This window comes from Bidens hawaiensis, unplaced genomic scaffold (genome assembly GCF_021521415.1).
Source record: "Bidens hawaiensis isolate Kalapana, Puna unplaced genomic scaffold, B.hawaiensis_p1.1 tig00008064_1, whole genome shotgun sequence".
NCBI lineage: Eukaryota > Viridiplantae > Streptophyta > Magnoliopsida > Asterales > Asteraceae > Bidens > Bidens hawaiensis.
The window spans coordinates 339,982-360,156 of NW_027491569.1; the positions used below are offsets into that span (position 1 = coordinate 339,982).

At 38.9% G+C, this 20,175-nt stretch overlaps 1 protein-coding gene across 1 annotated transcript; it reads left to right on the top strand.

Moving 5' to 3' along the window:
* The first annotated feature begins 14,535 nt into the window (after positions 1–14,535).
* Positions 14,536–17,156, top strand: LOC143636828 (protein IQ-DOMAIN 1-like). The gene is made up of 4 exons (XM_077104319.1): positions 14,536–14,719; positions 14,806–15,033; positions 15,129–15,248; positions 16,208–17,156. Exons 1-4 carry the CDS (start codon positions 14,717–14,719, stop codon positions 16,925–16,927), a joined length of 1,071 nt encoding a protein of 356 aa, XP_076960434.1. The 5' UTR covers positions 14,536–14,716; the 3' UTR covers positions 16,928–17,156.
* The last annotated feature ends 3,019 nt before the right edge of the window (positions 17,157–20,175 follow it).

Below are 20,175 nucleotides of genomic sequence, written 5' to 3' on the forward strand. Positions count from 1 at the left end.
GGAATGAAATGAGCAGATTTGGTTAATCGATCGATGATCACCCAAATGCTATCGTTGCCTTTTTGGGTTTTGGGTAATTTGGTGATAAAGTCCATAGCAATGTCTTCCCATTTCCAAACGGGAATCGGTGGTTGCTCGAGTAGACCAAAAGGTCTTTGATGTTCGGCTTTGACTTTCGAGCAAGTAAGACATTTAGATACAAACAACTCTATGTCCTTTTTCATACCCGGCCACCAAAAGGTAGCACGAAGATCGAAGTACATCTTATCCGCACCGGGATGAACGGAATAGTGCGAATTATGAGCTTCGTCGAGAATACAAGTACGAAGGTCATCGCGATCGGGAACCCACAAACGATTGAGAAAATACAAAAGACCATCGGGTTTGGTTTCGAGTTGAAGTTCGGCTCCACATGACATTTCGTCATACATGTTACCTTCTTCAACGGAGGTGCGTTGAGCTTGAAAGATACGAATTTAAAGATCAATTTGAACAACGACGCTTAGAAGCAGAACGGATTTAACATTAACCTTTCGACTTAGGGCGTCGGCGACAACATTCGCTTTACCGGGGTGGTAGCGAATCTCGCAGTCGTAATCACTAAGTAATTCGGCCCATCGTCGTTGTCTCATGTTGAGATCTTTTTGGTCAAAAATGTGTTGAAGGCTTTTATGATCGGTAAAAACCACACATTTTGTTCCATAAAGGTAATGTCACCATATTTTGAGAGCGAAAACAACGGCACCAAGTTCGAGATCGTGAGTCGTATAGTTCTTCTCGTTGACCTTAAGTTGCCTTGATGCGTATGCGATGACTTGACCTCGTTGCATGAGAACACAACCAAGTCCTTGATGGGATGCATCACAAAATACAACAAAATCGTCGTTTCCATCGGGAAGAGTTAGAATAGGAGCATTGCAAAGCATGTCCTTGAGAGTACAAAAGGCTTCCTCTTGCTTCGAACCCCAATTGAAGGTTTGTCCCTTATGGGTGAGAGAGGTAAGAGGCAAAGAGATCTTGGAAAAATTCCGAATGAAACGCCGATAATATCCGGCCAAACCGAGGAAGGATCGAATTTCCGTGGGAGTCGTTGGAGTTTTCCAATCCTTAACAGCCTCAATTTTAGCGAGATCAACATGAATACCTTTGTCGTTTACGATATGTCCCAAAAATTGAACTTCCTCGAGCCAAAATTCACATTTGGAGAATTTGGCATAGAGTTGTTCGTTTCTAAGGAGCTCGAGAATGGAACGCAAATGATGTTCATGTTCGGCTTTGGATTTAGAGAAGATAAGGATGTCATCAATAAAGACAATAACGAATTTATCAAGGAATCGTTTACAAACGCGGTTCATGAGGTCCATAAATACCGCGGGTGCATTTGTTAACCCGAAGGGCATAACCAAAAATTCGAAATGTCCATATCGAGTACGGAAAGCGGTTTTTGGAATGTCTTCTTCGCGAACAAGCAATTGATGATAACCCGATCGAAGATCAATTTTGGAGAAACAAGTTGCGCCTTGAAGTTGGTCGAATAAGTCGTCGATACGTGGCAATGGATAACGATTTTTAATAGTAAGTTTGTTGAGTTCTCGATAATCGATGCACATATGAAACGAACCATCCTTCTTTTTCACGAAGAGAACAGGAGCGCCCCAAGGAGAAGAGCTTGGACGAATGAAGCCTTTATCGGAAAGTTCTTCGAGTTGGTTTGATAGTTCTTGTATTTCCGACGGGGCTAGACGATAAGGAGCCTTGGCCACGGGCATCGCGCCGGGCACAAGATCGATTTGGAATTCAATCGGACGAATGGGAGGAAGACCGGTAACATCATCGGTAAAGACATCAAGGAAATCACGAACAATAGGAATATCTTGGATCTTCCTTTCCTTTTTGTCTTTTGTCACCGAGAGAGCTAAAAACGGAACGTACTTTTGGCGTAAGTACTTTTGCGATTGAGCACACGACATGAGATTTAGTCTTCGAGACGTTGTGTTTCCAAAGACCTTAAGAACCTTGCCGTTGACAAGCGGAATGCAAATGAATTTATCAAAACAAACGACTTCGGCACGGTGCAAAGACAACCAATCCATGCCTACTATGACATCGAAGCTACCCATTTGCATCGGGATGAGATCGATGGAGAATTTATGTTTAGAAAGAATAAGAGAGCAATCGCGGACGACGGAATTGATGGTAATAGAATTGCCATTGGCGACTTCAACAGAGAACGGTCGGGAAAGCTTAGTTCGAGGCATCGCAAGTTTCGACTCAAATTTCAAAGAAATAAAACTTCTATCGGCACGGTATCAAATAAAATAGAAGCCAAATGATAGTTCACCAAAAACATACCGTTCACAACATCGTTTGCCACTTGAGCTTGATTTGCATTCATCATAAACGCCCGCCCTTGATTACCATGGTTGACTTGATGTGCTTGTTGTGGAGGTGGAGGTGGTGCTTGGATTGTTTGGATGGGTTGGATGAGTGGTGCATTGAGTTGGGGAATTTGGGGTTGGTAAGTTTGAACTTGGTAAGCTTGTGTTTGGTAGTATGGTATGGTTACGGTTTGAGCAAAAGCTAAACGTGGGCAATTTTGGCGGAAATGGTTGGGATCACCACAATTAAATCAAGCTCGGAGTTGTTGGGGTTGGTTTGATGGGTATGGTGCATAGCGGTTTTGGGCATTTTGGGGAAAGTTTTCTTGGTTGGGTTGGTTGGTTAGGTTGGTTGGGTTGGTTTCGTTGGGTGGATCGGCATGTGTTGGAGAAGTGACTAAATCGGTTACAAATTGTACAATGGCGACACGGCGAGTTCGTTGGGTGGTGAAGTTGGCAAGTGTTACATAGTGGGGAGTTACCAATATAAGGTTTTCGGTTTTGGGGAAGAGTTTGGGCTTGTTGTGGTGGTTGAGGTTGGGTGACGGCAAAGTTTCGGTAATTAGTCTTGGGTTTCTTCTTCTTGTTGTTGTTGTTGTGTCAGGAGGAGTTGGAGTAGTTTATAGCTTGTGGTGCGGGTTCAATCTTGGCTTGGGGAGCGGGCTCTGTTTTGGCTTTCTCGATTGTTTTCTTGAGGGTTAGGGTACCCTCCTTCACGTGATTTTCCGATAGCCAACCGGCTACCGTGATGGCTTCCTCAAGGTTCGCGGGTTTGCTACTCATGACTGAGTCCCAGATTTTCATCGGTAAACCCCCAATATATTTGTCAATTTCACGTTCGGTTGGGTGACCAAGTGAGGTACAAGAACGCTTAGCTCTTGGAAACGGAGCGAGTAAGCGGCGTTATCACCACCTTCTTGTTTTAGGTCCCAAAATTCTACCTCAAGCTTTTGGAGCTCGTGTTTAGGACAGAATTTCTTCTTCATCAGCGCCTTGAGCTCGGCCCATGGAAGAGCCATGGCCATATCCGTACCTTGGAGGTGCATGACACTACCCCACCAAGTTAGGGCGGTTCCCCTAAACATGCTTGAAGCAAAGTTTGTCTTTTTCGTTTCGGGGCATTCGCTGTGTAAAAACACATTCTCCACAGATTCGAACCACTGCAACAACGTAGTCGCACAGTTGGTTCCATAGAATTCGGACGGGTTGGCACTAGTAAATTGTTTAAGCAGGTAGGATGCGGGTTTGGGTTCAATAGGTGCAACAACAGGTGCGGGTTGGTTTGCTTGTATTTGGGTTATTAGTTCGGGAATCACAGCGGCCATTTGCTTGGCGATGATGGCGGCCATACGTCGAGTGGAGTTCTTGCGCGGTTGGCGTCTTAGCGGAGGCATGCTAAAAAATTATAAAGAAAATGGGATAAGTTTTTGGGTAAAAAGGAAATGAATATAAAGGTGTATAAAATAAAATAAGATTTCGATTTTTGATTTGTGAATCCTAGATTTAGTATGGAGAAGATGTTAGTGTTAGATAAAATATAAAACTTTGTTTATAAATAACAAAACCGAAAACAATAGTAAATGGTTTTTTTTTTTTTGAGAATTTAAAGTTTAAAAATTTGAGATTTTGAGATTTATAGAGTTGGAAAAATCGTGCATGAACCACCATGACTTGATATTCCAACACTAAAAAGTTTTATAAAACAACATATTGGAGTCTAAACATGTGTACGAACCACCGAAACTTTTTCATGTTTTCGACTCAAATAACGATAATAACACAATAAATCGAGATACAACGTCATGTCAAAACACTAGTCCACGAAATCACCGTAGTTCTATTGTTTTAACACCGAAAATTAGGATGGCAACTGGAATGCTCGCATTCGACTACTTAAAGTATTGACATTTATAGCACGATTTATGGCCTAGAAAACGAGCATTATAACTCAACCATCCCAGGTAAGTAATCAACTTCGATTCTTGGAATCTTTTTGTCAAATGGTCATTTTAAAATTTCTTGTTTCCTATGATGGCTACAAACCCGAAATAAACGCAACCTTTAAGGGATTTGAAACAACGGGATCCAAGTTAATCTTGTAATACATAAAACACAATACAAATCTACTTTTTGCGTTTTAAGGTAAGGATACCTTGGAAATACTATGAAAGTGTGTGTATGTGATCATTTAGGATATTGGTGAATTTTAAACAAGTTAATAAATAAACATGCGATATGAACAATTAGATAGAGTAAACACGTATGAACACACGTATAGGACCCTAAGCATAACAATTCTAGGTCGTTACGTCTAACCGCCTATCTTAATTGTCATGGCTCTGATACCAATCTGTCACACCCCGACCAAAGGCGGCGGAACATGCCGGGGTGCAACGATTGCTCATAAGCGCATGACACTATTTAAAGCGACAATATTTAACAAACTCATTTCATTTCACAACATCGAAAATGTCACATAACCAAATATTCATAACTCAAATACAACAAAATATAACAAAATATAGCAAATCAAATATTGTTCATTTTTGCTAATATCCTAACGGTATTTGTGACCATGGGCTTAAATAGATATGTGTTATGGACTTGGATTAAAAAGGAAGGAAGAAAAGACCATGGGCTTAAGCCCATGACCGATAGTATATACACCATACTTATGCATTAATCCATTCATTCCCACTAATTCCATACACCATCAAAAACACACACTTAAGCTCTCTCTCATATTTCTCTCTTTCTCTAACCGAAACCAAGAAGATGAATTGATCCCGACTTGAGGAAATGGTAGTATGATATTGTACGGATCCAAACCCGCTAAATATAGTCGTGAAACGACGAGCCGACACCCTCAATCGTTAAAGTCACGAGATCCGGATGGAATCAGGTATAAACCGGTCAAAAAATGAGCTTAGTGGTCACCCTAGCTCAGATCTGGATCAAACGGGACGAAAAATGGTGAAAACGGTGCGAAAATACGTTTTTCCGGCGATGACGGAGCCGGAAAAGGTGTACGAGGTAAGGGAATGTCAGAGAATGTTCCTGACATTCTCTGACCTAACCCTAATTCTCTAACGGAGAAATAACGAACTGGCAACTCGTTATGTCAATTCATTAACGAAGAATAACGAACTAGCTTCATTCGCTAAGCAATTCGTTATGTCAATTCGTTAAGGAAAGAATGACGAGCGAACCCCAATTCGTTAAGGCCATTCGTTAAGTAAGGACGAATGAACCTAATTCGTTATAGAGTTCACTCGTTAGCCAGACTAAACAAATGAGTCCATTCGTTATAAAGATCAGTTCATTACAAGGCCAATTCGTCCATTCGTTAAGAAATAACGAAGGAGCCTCCTTCGTTAACGAACTGGATGATGAACTAAAGTTTGAAAGAATGACAGAAAGGTCCCTGAACTTAGAACAAAATGGATTAATTTCAAAGAAGCCCTCGAACTTTTTAAGCTAACAAATAAAATAATAATTAAGAATTCTAAATAAAAATGTGTTTCTCCTATAACAACAACTACCATTCAAGCTTTGGTATGTCACCATTTGAGATGCTATATGGTAGACGATGTGGAACCCCCGTATGTTGGGGAGAGATTGGACAGAAAGAAATTGGAAGCCTAGAAGTTGTGCAAGAAACCTCGTCAAGGTTCGATCATATCAAGGCAAGAATGAAAGCTGCTTAAGACCGATAGAAGTCATATGCTGATAAGCGTCGACGACCAATCGAGTTTAATGTTGGTGACAATGTGATGCTCAAGGTCTCGCCTTGGAAAGGAATCATTCTTTTCAGGAAGAGGGGAAAGCAAAGTCCAAGGTACATTGGACCGTTTAAGATCGTTGAGCGTGTGGGTGAAGTAGCTTACAAACTAGACTTACCCGAGAAGTTAGAAGGAATTCATTCAACCTTCCATGTTTCTCATGTAAGGAAATGTCTAGCTGATGACACGTCTCACGTGCCCTTGGTAGATATTGAGGTTGATGAACGGTTGAACTAGATTGAGCAACCAGTAGAGATAGTTGACCGCAAAGAAAAGCAGCTTCGTCATAAAGTTATCCCATTAGTGAAAGTGATATTGAAGCATCGCAAAGGAACGGATACCACTTGGGAAGTTGAATAAGAGATGCGCAAGTTTTATCCAGATTTGTTTTAGTAATAGTTATGAGGGAAGACTTGTAACATCCCGTTTTCCGTTCGGTTAATAAATAATAATGTTAGATGTTATGAGATGACTTGTGTTGGGTTAAGTAATATGGTTAATGGACTTGGGATAATAAGAAAAAGGGAAAGACCATGGGATTAAGCCCATGACCCATCATACATAAACAATAATTACTCCATAATCCATTCATTTCACATATTCCATACACCATAAAAAACACACACTTAAGCTCCCCCTCATCTCTCTCTTTCCCTTAGCCGAACCCAAGAGAAACCGAGCATCGACCCGAGGTAATGATAATATGATATTGTACGGATCCAAACCCACTAGATATAGTCGCGAAACGACGAGCCGACACCCTCAACCGTTAAAGTCACGAGATCCGGATGGAATCGGGTATAAACCGGACAAAAGATGAGGTTAGGGCTCACCCTAGCTCAGATCTGGATCGAACGGGACGAAAAACGGTGAAAACGGTGCGAAAATACGTTTTTCCGGCCACCGCCAATTTTTCCAGCGATGACGGCGCCGGAAAGGCGGCGCCGGAAAAGGTGTACGAGGTGAGAGAATGTCAGAGAATGTTTCTGATAATTTGTGACCTAACCCTAATTCGCTAATTCGCTAACGGAGAAATAACGAATTGACAACAATTCGTTATGTCAATTCGATATCGAAGAATAACGAACTAGCTTCATTCGTTAAGCAATTCGTTAAGGAAAGAATGGCGAACTAACCCCAATTCGTTAAGGCCATTCGTTAAGTAAGGGACGAATGAACCTAATTCGTTATAGAGTTCACTCGTTATCCAGACCAAACGAATGAGTCCATTCGTTATAAAGATCAGTTCGTTATAAGGGCCAATTCGTTATAAGGGTCCATTCATTAAGAAATAACGAAGGAGCCTCCTTCTTTAATGAATTGGATGACGAACTAAAGTTTGAAATAATCACAAAAAGGTCCCTGGACTTAACATAAAATGGATTAACTACAAAGAAGCCCTCGAACTTTATGAATTAGAAAATAAAATAATAAATTAGAATTCTAATGAAAAATGTGTTAAGGCAGCTCGACCCCAGCCAGGGGCTCTGCCCCTTGGACCCTGCTAGGGGTTGCCGCCCCTGCCCCCGCTGCCAGGGGCGCTGCCCCCGGACCCCTGTTCGTCGGGGGTTACAATTAAACTAGAAACGCGACATGGGTAGTGATAGTTAATTGATACGTGTAATTGTTATACAGTTAGCCGCGCACAGCTAAAGAAAGGAATAATCGTAAATGGTGAACGTAATCGCATTCAGGTGAGTTTCTAGCCCCACTTCCTTGTTATGTTTTCGGGGATGTGTGCATACTCAATGTGAAACGCTAATACGCTTACCTTAATTTGTAAGCGTATGCTATGATGACTGATGTGATAGTATGTATGAATGTTATGAATGAATGCTTGTGGGTGCGTGAACGATCTTCGGATATTGCACGCATCGACAGGAAAAGTAATATGTAGTATGCCTAGTATGAAACATGTATGTATAAAAGCACATAATAAAATGAGTATGTACGAAAGGACGATTATATAAAGAAAGGTATGTATGGTTATATGACAATCGAAAGGTATGGTTAGAAAGGGGACCGACCCTAATAATGTCGGCGAATGTAAGAAACCGACCCTAATAATATCGGCGAATGTAGGGAACCGACCCTAATAATATCGGCGAATGTAGGGACCGACCCTAATAATATCGGCGAATGTAGGGAACCGACCCTAATAATATCGGCGAAGGTTATAAGATGGACTGCTCTTTAAAACGTATGTGTATGAATCAAAGTATGTATGAAAGTATGAATGAAAGAATGAGAGTACGCGTGTATGTAAGTATGTAAGTAAATATGAAGGTATGTACCTTTGGGTGCATATGTAAGTATGTGAATGTATTGTATGTCGTCTGATTAACTAGAACTCACTCAGCGTAGCTGACTTTTAGTATGCACGTAGGTTAATAGATTGAGACAGTTGGTTTGAGCGAGACACATGACAAGATTGAAGAGGCTGGCATATGAAGATTTGTCTTGATGTTTTGATGCTATGCTTTATTTAAGTTTTAAAAAGACAAGTTAGGAATGTTTGTAATGAATGGTTGAACGTTATTAATATTCCGCGAAAGTTTTAATTAACTATGATATTTAGAACTGTGTTTATGAGTAAATTCAACGTCCAAAGTGAGGAACCGGGAACGGGACCTTACAAAAATAGTTTATAATAAACCTACCCATTCAACCAGGTAGGCTCTCATCACCAAGGGTTTGAGATGATCAACAGATTTCGTATAATCAAAACCCTAACATAAACGTCAAGCTTTGTAATATGCTGGTAACAAAAAGGACAGATGAAACGCAATTAATATATAGATGTATCAAAACAATTGGTGCAAAGTTAGGGTAAAATTTACCTCTCCGAAACTCCAGATCGTCGGTCCTCGACTTCGACGACGAAGATTTCAGAGGAAGATAATCTTCTTCAACTATTCACTTTTCTTTAAGACGCCCTACCGGAATCACCTCTTTTAAAGAATCCGGTTACCTGATTTGTTGATAATAAAGAAAAGTGGTAGAGAATGAAACAAAGAAAAGGACAATAGTTTGTTGTTCAGCCTTGGAAAGAAAAGGAGATCTAGGGTTTATTGAGAGAAAGAGAGAGATGGATTGTTTCAAAATTTGAATTCTTGATAAGAGAGAGATGCTTCCAGAGGAAGCTTGGTGGGAGAGAGGCGTGCACAACCTGCTCGATAAACACTTTAGTAAATGGATTGTGGTGGTGACACGTTAGTAAATGGATTGTGGTGGTGACACGTTAGTAAATGGATTGTGGGGGTGCCACGTGTCTGTTCTCCTTTATTATATATAGAGAAGAGATAGAGATACTAGTCAGATGCCCGCATGATGTAGCGGGAAACAACACTTAAAAGGTTGTTAGCGAGCCAAGCCTAGCTCGAGTCGAACATCATACCAAGCCGACTCGGCTCAACTCGAAATTAAAGATAAAATCTTAAACTCAAGTTCGCCTTGATTATTTTGATATTTATATGATTTGAGTACATTTAATCATATTTTTTGTAAAACATATCAAAAGAAAATAATATTTATATTAACATGAGTGGTCAAAGTTGTAAGTAATCCTTAAAATAATAAAATTTGAGTAAAGTTGAGGTACTATACTTGTAATTAATTTTTAGTTGTAAAACTAACTTGTACATTCATGCTTATATCCATGCATTAATGACTTGTACAATTTAAGCCATTTATCTGTTTTAAGTTTTTTTTATATTGACAAGTCTATAAAAATAAGCTCGTTAAATTGGTATGTTCAGATTTAGTTTTAATCAAGTTTTTATAAAAGATATAACAAAAAAAAACAAAAAGAATAAAGTTAGAGTTACTTACATGAGGGATGAAAGTTGTAATTATTTCTTAAATTAACAAAATTGGACTATAGTTGAGGTACCAAACTTGTAATTATATTTGTTGATATCAAATGAACGTGTGTAGATTGTGTTTAAAAGACCACTTTGTCCTTTGTTACACTTGTACCTTATGCATTGGAAATTGTAAATCTCTTAAAACAAACGTCTTAATTTGCTCTTGTTTGGTATATTATATATAGTAAAGATAATAGCCTTAATCAAGAAAACATACTTTAATCAATATGTCCAGATTTTAAGCTTATAACATGCTACCAAAAATACAAAACGTATTAAGTTCTCACCATGCAGTTGACTAAGTTGATATTTACCTGCATGTTGGATCCGATTTTTACAGCATACAATACCATTGCCCTACAAACAAAATAATGAAATTATTCAAATAATATGATATATAATGTGGTAATAATTAGTATTACTTACGCATCAATAATTTCCTTCAGCTACGGATTGACATCGATAGGTCTTAACGAATCCAGATAATAACAAGTAGTTGTTTTCATGTCTAATACAGTCAACAACCAGTGTTTTCTAAAAAAACAAAAACCAAATAAGTTCAAATATCAGAGTCCTAATTTCTTTCGAACCATTATTAAAATGAAAATTCAGACCCTGGATTGTAGGGCACTATGATAATATCATTGTTGTTTCTTTTGGTTAGCCAATTTGCAAGTATTTTATGGTAAGAATCACGTATACATTGATTTGGTTTCCAAGCTTGCTATGAGAATTGAGGTCCAAGTAATTACAACTACAAACGGGTTTCTGAAAAAAAAATTGGGTTAACGGGTCGGGTCTCAAGAAAACGGGTTTTATATATAATAATATTAATTAATCAAATTTACAGTTTATCCCCCTGAAATTTGGAGATGGAAACATCTTTGGGGAAAACCTTGGTTTGGGGTTATATTTGCCAATGATTGAAAGTTATAAATATATATATTAGGTAAATAGTTAAACAATAATATCATAATAATAAATTACACTCGATAAACGTGATAAAACTTCCCGAACATCGAAATGGGTCGGGTATTTAATAAAAATATTGATTTGGAAAACCCGAGGTTACGGATAGAGTATGTATTTCGGTACTAAAACGCGAACTCGAACCGGACCCAATTTGTACCCGGTATTACCAGAAAACCCGAACCGTTTCCATACCCGGAACCGGGTTTTTCCAATACCCGAAACCGGTTATTTCAAATATCTGATATGTACCCGAAAAATACCCCTAAAAAGTGCAACCTCTAAAAAAAATCTAATCTATACCTAGAAAAAAGCCCGAAAAATTCGAAAACATTGTTTTTTTTCAATACCCGAAAATAGGGTATTCAAATACCGGTTCTAAACCTGACCCGAACCCGATACATAGGGTATGGTTTTTAGAGACAATACTCGGACTGGAACCCGACCCAGGTATTACCAATACCCGATTTTCCAATATCCGAATCCGATTCCATACCCAAAACCAAGTATTCAAAAAACCTGATTTATGCACCTCTACGTGACACCATAGGCCATGGGCTAGAAAGTGAATACATGCCTCAGCCTAGTTAATATTACTTTTAATTGTTTTAGCCGATTAACATTAAACCTAAGATAAAACTCCTCGGCCCAAAACTCCAATATATTATTTTGTGTTTAGAAAGGATCGTTCGACAAATCTTAAAATGTAAAAACACAAATTCAGATTGATAATAATTTTAATGGCTTAAATCATATCCAAGGGATGCTTTATGTCTTGTTTCGGTTTACTATAAATTCATATTGGTACCGTCAATTATATTTTCAGAAAACATTAAACTAAACCGACCCGACTAAATTAGCTTCAAACTAAACTAATATGTGAGGTCAGTCTAACCAGTTGGACCGATTAAACCAGCAAAGTGTTATCGGATGACTTTTTTAATGCCCGTTTGATTCTAAAAACATTGTTTATCCTAGCAATATGGTTATTTATATATCTTGTTCACATACAAGTATAAGCTTGCTTACTGTTTGTTAGTTGTTACATATATGTATATTCTCCCTATCTTTCACACATTTTTCCTTTAATTTTGTGTGAAGAAAACAAAGAAGAAATATTTCATAGAAACATCCAAACAATTTACAATGAAGTGGCAGGTAAGCGGGCAACAAGCTGCGCCGCAACCCCCTTTTGGATAGCAAACCCAATCCGACTAAAAACAAAGAAGAAATGTGAGTGAATGGTCTCACAATATGATGGGCTATGGGTTAGAAAGTGAATAAAGGCTTCACCCCAGTTAGTATTACTTTCTTCTCACTAATTCAGCCCACTAACATATAACCGAGGTCCGAGTAGAGGTGTACAAAACCGGTTGGGTCAACGACTGGTCAAAACCGGTTTGACTCAAACCGATTCGGTTTATAAACCGGTTTAGAAGCAAAGGTTGATTCATAAGTTCGTATCAGAAGCTTTAAACTAATAAGGTTGATTCATAAATACAATGCATAATATGTACAACATGACACAAAAATGAAAAGAACAAATAGCAAAGGTTGCTTTCAGACGACCGATTCCAAACTTCAAACCATTTGTCAAGTCGTTAAACTAGACGTGCACATACTAGTTCCAAAATAAAAACCGATTCGGGCTTGTCAACAAAAAGTCAAAACCAGTTGAGTGAAAACCGGTTCTGTTTAAAGCATTAAATTCTTGAACTGGTTACGATCGGTTTCTTGACCGGATGTTGAACCGGTTATTATCGGCCCATAAAAACCGAAACTTTGTTTTTAGTAGGATTAGGTTTGCTATCCAAAAGGGGGTTGCGGCGCAGCTTGTTGCCCGCTTACCCGCCACTTCATTGTAAATCGTTTGGTTGTTTTTAATGAAAAATAGGATGCCAAAGTGGCAAAGATGTTGACCGGCTCGTTCGGTTTAACCTGTTTGAATGAACAACATTACAATCTAGTCCCGAACCTACGATCAGGACGAAAACTTTCATAAATGAGGAGGCGGACCCGGTCCCTATATAAGCTTCGCCCATGCCTTCGGTGTTAGTCAGTTCCAAACAAGTTTCATAGAGTACCGGTTCAGTTTCGGTTGCCAATTCGGTTCAGAAATATAATAAAGGAAAGCTTGGTAGTTATATAATATAATTTCAATATGAAACATATTGGCGCAAATACAAAAGGCTTAACCGTTACCCAAAATAGCATTTGCCTATCATCTTCTCAACAACAATTGATACAAAAATTGCAACTTTATGTTCTTCTAATCAGGTATATATTTATCCTTTGATTGTTTCATTTTCATTTCAATTGATTAATCATGCCCACCATTTGCCTCATTTTCAATTTCAATTGGGTTTTTAGAATCTTAATTATAACCAATTTTATAATAATAATAATAATAATAATAATAATTGTTATTGTTTCAGAGATGATTGGACGAGTTAATGGGGAAGAAAGGGGGTTGGTTATCTGCAGTGAAGAAGGCTTTTTACACCGCAAACGATCCGAAAGATAATAATAATAATAATAAAGAAAAGGTTTTGTTTGATTTTCTTCTTGTTTAGTTTATGCACACAACGTGTTCGACGAAATGCCAATGTGGGTTGTTTTTTAAATTTTGTTGCAGAAACTTCAAAAAACCACTTCTAGCAAATCGTGGTTTGGGAAACAAACGAATGAAACCGAATCATCAGAAGTTCCCGACACCCCTGCAGTCGGTTCGCCACCACCTGAACGTGAAGATGACCCTGCGGAACAACAAGCCGAAACAAGTGAAATTGTTGAACCGGAAAATGAGACAAGTAACGAGACAACGATACCAGAACGTGAGGCAACTGGGCCTGCAAAGGTTGAATATGATCCCCCGATCAGACCTGCAAAACAACCGGAATTTGAGCAGAAGAAGCCCTCAAGGGTAGCAGCAGCTTTTAGACGTATTTTAGGTAATCTTTAATGCATATTAGATTATTAGTGTAATAGTATTAGGGTTGAGTAATATTGTGTTTAGCCCACTGGCCCGAGTTAGGTTTCTCTAGGGTTTATTTTTCGTGAACTGTTAGGTGGGGAGTTCATTTATGTTTGTTTATATAATAAACGAACAAACAAGAATAAAATATTGTGTTCATTTAGTTAAGTGAATGATTTGTTCATTTATGTGTGTTCATGTTTATACATTTAAATTCATTTATGCTCGTTAGTTTACGTTTGCTTAAGTTCTTTTGCATACGCTTGTTTAAGTTCTTTCGTTTACGTATGTTTAAGTTTGTTCATTTACGTTCGTTAATGCGAACATTAAATTTTTTTGGCACATCACAACCTAGTCTAGTGTTTATAACTTTTTAGGCCCAAGACATTGTTTTTCACATTACTTTTAAATTGTTTTAGCTCAGTTATTTTAGTTCATCTATGTTTAGTTTTGTTTGTTGGTTTTTGTTCGTGAACCGTTCTTTTATACTGTTAACGAACGCCGAACATAAACAAACACGAACATGTTCATTTTCTTAACAAATGAACACGAACAAGAAAACCCCGTTCGTTTAATTTGTTTGTGTTCGATCGTTAGTTCAGTTAATGTTAAACGAATGAACACGAACACGCTCTTTTCGTGTTCGTTCAGTTCGTTTACAAATTTAAGTGTTCTTTCGGTCCGTTTACAGGTAAATCCAAGGAAGAAATAGCAGCAGTTAAGGTTCAGACCGCTTTCAGACGTTTTATGGTAATGTGTTTTATGTAACGTTTACTTAAAACCGTTTATTATTGTAATGTATGATGCACTAATACAAAGATTCTGGTTGTTTAAAGGCAAGAAAAAAGTTAAAGGCTTTGAAAGGGCTTGTGAGGTTAAAAGTGTTGGTTCAAAGTCAATCTGTCAAACGACAAGCAATAACCACTTTAAGATGTATGCAGACTCTCGCGCGTGTGCAGTCTCAGGTTCAGACCCGCAGGATCCGAATGGCTGAAGAAAACCAAGCCCTTCAAAGACAACTTATGCAGAAACGTGAGCGGGAGACGGGCCACATGAAATCATATGTAAGTTTTTCATGTTTTGTGTAATTTTGTTTGCCTATGTGTTTATGTATTATTGTTTGATGATTAAATCTTTTGGGGTTTAAATGTTTGATTAGTTGGGAAACGGTTGGGATAATAGTCGAAGATCTAAAGAGCAAATCGTGGCAACAATGCAACATAAAGAAAGTGCTGCTGCACGAAGAGAGCGGGCATTGGCTTATGCACAGACTCAACAGGTTAGTTTGACTGTTATAATAATGTAAAATAAGAAATACTACATTTTCTGATATTGAGTAACTTTGGTTAAAGTTGAAAGCATAAATGTGAAGTTAATCATTTTACTTTACGTATTGGTGGGGTCCAGTGAGTTTTCTCAATAGGTTATAATAGCCATAAAATAATGGTTGATTCTTGTAATTAGTGATTCCGTGTATAAACATTGGGTGGTTTGTAGGGCTTTAAATGAACCAGACGAATAAGAACAGGGCGTGTTCGTTTGTTTGACTTTAATCAAACGAACTATCAAACACGAACAAATAAACTAACGAGGTTTTCTTGTTCGTGTCTGTTCTTTAATAAAATGAGCATGTTTGTGTTCGCTTATGTTCGTTCGTTAATAGTATAAACTAACGGTTCACGAACATAAACAAGCAGTCACGAACATAAGCGTACACCAATCTGTTAGGTCTTAAAAATTAATAAAACTATATTAAGTTGTATTGGCTGGTATTTTAATTGCATAAATATAGAAAATTTTAGTGGCCCTAATCAATTTAAATAAATTTATAAACGAATGATAACGAAAGAACTTAAGCGAACATAACTCACGAATTTAAATAAATGAACGTAAAGGACGTTTGCAAACATAAATGAACTAACGAGACATGTGTTCATGTTCGTTCATTTAACTGAACGAAAAGTAAAAGTTTTGTTCATGTTCGTTCGTGTATTAAGTAAATGAACTTCCTGCTGGAAAGTTCATGAACGCTCCACTAACTTTCTGATGGAGAGTTCATGAATGGTTCATTGCATGTTCGGTTTGTTTACAGGTCTAGTGATCTGAAATTAAAAAAAACAAAAACTGTGCATTTTAGCAAGAACAAAGATCCATACAATAACATGCAAATGATTTATAAAGCCAATTCTTTTTCATATTATATAAATTGAGTATATCTTTTATGGTGTTTATAAACAGCAAATGTGGAAGAACCCATCAAAGTCTGCAAATCCAACATTTATGGACCCAAACAATCCACAATGGGGCTGGAGTTGGTTAGATCGGTGGATGGCAGCCCGGCCATGGGAATCCCCATCCCAAACCGATGGCCCGGTTGAATCCGAACCATCATCGCCAACAAAACTAATCCGTTCATCATCTGCTGGTGACATGAGCATAAAACTGGACCGGTCATCCTCCGTGTCATCACCACGGTCACCATCTGTATCAAGCCGGCGGCTTACACAATCAAGCCCGAAAGGCATAAATGACTATGCACCGTCCCCACTGAACCGGAGGCATAGCATTGCAAATTCAACGTTCCGTGAAACCACGGCTCGTGTTACTTCAACTCGTGTTAGCTCACAAAGGCCGACTAAAACCAAGTCCGTTATTCCTACCCTGAGCCAGAGTAAGAGCACGAACCGTAGCCCAAGCCCGAGCCCATTAGGGTCTGCAAAGAAAGGAACCTTGGAAAAGAAAACATCTTTGGGCCCTGCCAACAGACGGATGTCTTTATCTGGCACACCAACCACGACATCCACACCATCCACGAGACGAATGTCGTTAGCAGGCACACCATCCACTAGCAGCAGTGGTAGTGCTGGCAATCGTAGGTTATCTATATCATCTAGGGGTGGTGGCGGTGGTAGCAACAGTCGTAGGTTGTCCTTATCATCCAAAGGCAGTACTCGTTAGCGTCTAACTTGTAAAAATGTTTCATGGTATAACAAATTATCGATAGTAAGTGAACTAGACCATCACATTGTACATGTATTTAACTTATGTAAGAACTTTGTATTATAGGGTGTGTTCATTTTAGAATCAATTTAGTGTAAAGAACTGTATATACATGTGCACAATTCTTCAATGAAAAGAGTAAGATTGAAAAATAAATGGAATATAAACATAGCCATGTGGTTCAATGTAATGAACATATCCACTTACACTAAGACTATAAATACTGTGTTTTTGTTAATAAATTTTAAATATATTGAAATCTGCATGTATTACATTAGCTTATATAATAATAAATTGTACAAGGGTTAAAGCGGTTGTCGTGATTCTTTACATATTATTGATTCTTAAATTAGCACCCTTTTTTTAAACTTTAAGATAATATGGTTAATGTGATTACGAAACCAAATTCAAGTAGAGAGTTATGCAAGAACTGTATAAACTCTTTCATAAAGTGTTTCATCTATAATGAGAGTTACATAACCATAATATGCATTGCAATTGCAAGCTAAACAATAAGCAAACGTTTTTGTATTGTACCATCTATATAGATATGATTTGACTTTACGGACGCAAATATAAATATGAAAGGATCAATATGAATAACAAAAAGTCGATATTTCCGAGTGGTTAAGGGGACAGACTTGAAATCTGTTGGGCTTCGCCCGCGCAGGTTCGAACCCCTGTCGACTTTGTAAATGTTTATTTTTTAATGCCAGCAAACTTTTTATATATATCGTCCTTTCAGTTTATGGAACATCCAAAACCAGTAAAAAAGAAAACTCTGTTTCAAACTTTCATATAAAAAATAGAATCAAGTGCCTAAATAAAATGCCTAACAAAACCCTATTTATAAATAAAAATAAGCATTTGGGTCGGACTTAATGGACTGGATGCTCAGCATCGTATGTGCTGTTTATCAGGTATGATATTTAACATATGGACTCTTTTGAATAAAATTTTCTAAAGAATACTCACCCGTTTATTTTTTAATTTTTTGTAATATTTTAATAACATATATTAAATACATATGTGTTGAAAATCTGAAATGCATTTAGTTTATGTCTTTTAAGACGTGTTTTGTAAATGTAGTTGAAATACAATATTTTTCTGATGAAAAATAAAACGATTTTGCAAAACTTTCTTTATTCTTTCTTGTTTTATAGTTATATATCACTATATGTTTGAATTCAAGCATATAGACTTTTAGACATAAGACACTAAAAACAAACCAAAACTGAAGAGGTAGGTCCCAGCAGAGCCCAGTTGGACCCGCAGGACTCACCTTGAAGAGAGACGTCTGCGCAGAAACCAACTGGATCCGCAGAACCCACCATGCTCAGAGACGTGACGTCCTTACGCGCAGTACGCAAGCTGTTCCCGCAGGAAATGCCTCCCAATGGTGAAGTACTCCGCCTGTTCCCGCAGCTGCGGATACAAGCCATCAGGGAAGGCCACCCGAGCAACAAGGCTACACGCACAAGGCACTTAGCTCTCAAAATAATTCAGTAATGTCACCTGAAGAAGGAATGAGCAAAGCCGGGAACAATCCCGCACAAAGGAGGGAGGGGGAATACTCCCGCCCAAATGAGCCAGTCCGTACGATACTGGAGGATCTTTTGTACTGTACCTGACGAGGTATGGGCAAAAGATCTGACAAGAGATACGACAGCTCATTGACAACAGTATGGCGAGCAGCATGCTCTTGTACTGTATGTCACTATTAGCCGCTGCCTACTCACCAACTCCTGTCATACCACGTGCATAGCCTGCAGTTGGTGGAAAAGGAATAGTACACAGCAGGCCTGGTCACTGTCAGCCGCTGCCTACCCACCAACTACCAGCATGGCACGTGCGTAGGCTACAGTTGGTAGAACAGGAATACTATTCAGCCGGCTATACCTTCTTGGAAACCTACCTTCGGCTATAAATACCCCAAATGGTATGATCATCTCATCTTATCTTGTATCTTATATCTTATTCCTGATATCTGCTCTAGCAATCTCTTAATATACACTTATATTCAAGAGCAATCTAGTCTGATTCTCATGCTGGAGGGTGGTCACAAGGAGGTACCCCCCCCCCCCTTCTCAGTGACGAGCTCACGGTGTCTGTTTTGCAGGTTATCAGAAGAACCATCTTTGCCGGATCTAACCCCTCGTGGGAAACATCTATTTAACCCCCAGATTATCCGTAATCTGCCCGGGGTCGATTAGTGTTTCTTCATTGGCGCCATCCGTGCATAAAAGCTAGAACTTAATCTTTTTCAGTTTTCTCAAAACTTCTGGAAAGATGGTTAAAGAAACTCCGGTAACCACAACCCCAGCTACTGGGGGGAATACCGGCGACTACACAGTTTTTACGAACACTACCCCGGTTACCCAAGCCGGGGCAAGTGCAGTAAATTTTACGAACACTACCCCAGTTACCCAAGCTGGGGCAAGTGCAGTAAATAATCGCTCACTGGGATTCACCGATACCCAGTTAGAGAGACAACGAACGAGGCTCCCCCGCCAAACACTCAATGAAGTTAAAGCGTGGGCGGAAGCACGTCAAAAAGAATTCCAAGCTGAGTTGGATGAACGCTTACGTTTACTCCAACAGGCTGATGAATTCGTAGAGTACTTTGACGATGATTCGGAGGAATCCGATAGTGACGCAAACCCTCGTCATAGGGCGAAAGGGAAGCGTAAGGAAACGGACTCCCAACCGAGAAGGCATTTTGGAGAAACCTTCAAACCAAAAAACGCGGGTGGAAACCCACGTGACTTCTCCAAAGCATTTAGACCAACTGCGGCAAATGCTGGAACGTCCAAATTTGCAAGGGACATTGTGGAAGCAATCGCCCCGAAAAGTGCCAAACAGATATCCAACATCGGCACTTACGATGGTATATCTGATCCAGACGATCATTTAAACAGATTCATAGCGGGGGCAACCGTCAGTAATTGGACGGAACCTACGTGGTGTTACATGTTCCAAATGACGCTTGTTGGGCCAGCTAGAGCGTGGTTCGATCGTCTACCGGTTAACCACATCTACGATTGGGCAGACTTCCAACAGAAGTTTAGCCAACACTTCAGCCAACAAAGAAAGTATACCGAAGAGCAATGGACAATCCTCAAATGCATTCGAGAGGAAGATGAATCTTTGCCAGACTTCATCACTCGCTTCAACTCAAAGAAGCTAAGTCTGGGCAATATTAGCAA

Bases quoted from the DNA above. Each gene is read 5' to 3' on its own strand.
- LOC143636828 (XM_077104319.1), top strand. The intron at 15,034-15,128 runs GTAAGTTTTTCA...ATGTTTGATTAG, and splicing joins CGGGCCACATGAAATCATAT to TTGGGAAACGGTTGGGATAA. The intron at 15,249-16,207 runs GTTAGTTTGACT...GTTTATAAACAG, and splicing joins CTTATGCACAGACTCAACAG to CAAATGTGGAAGAACCCATC.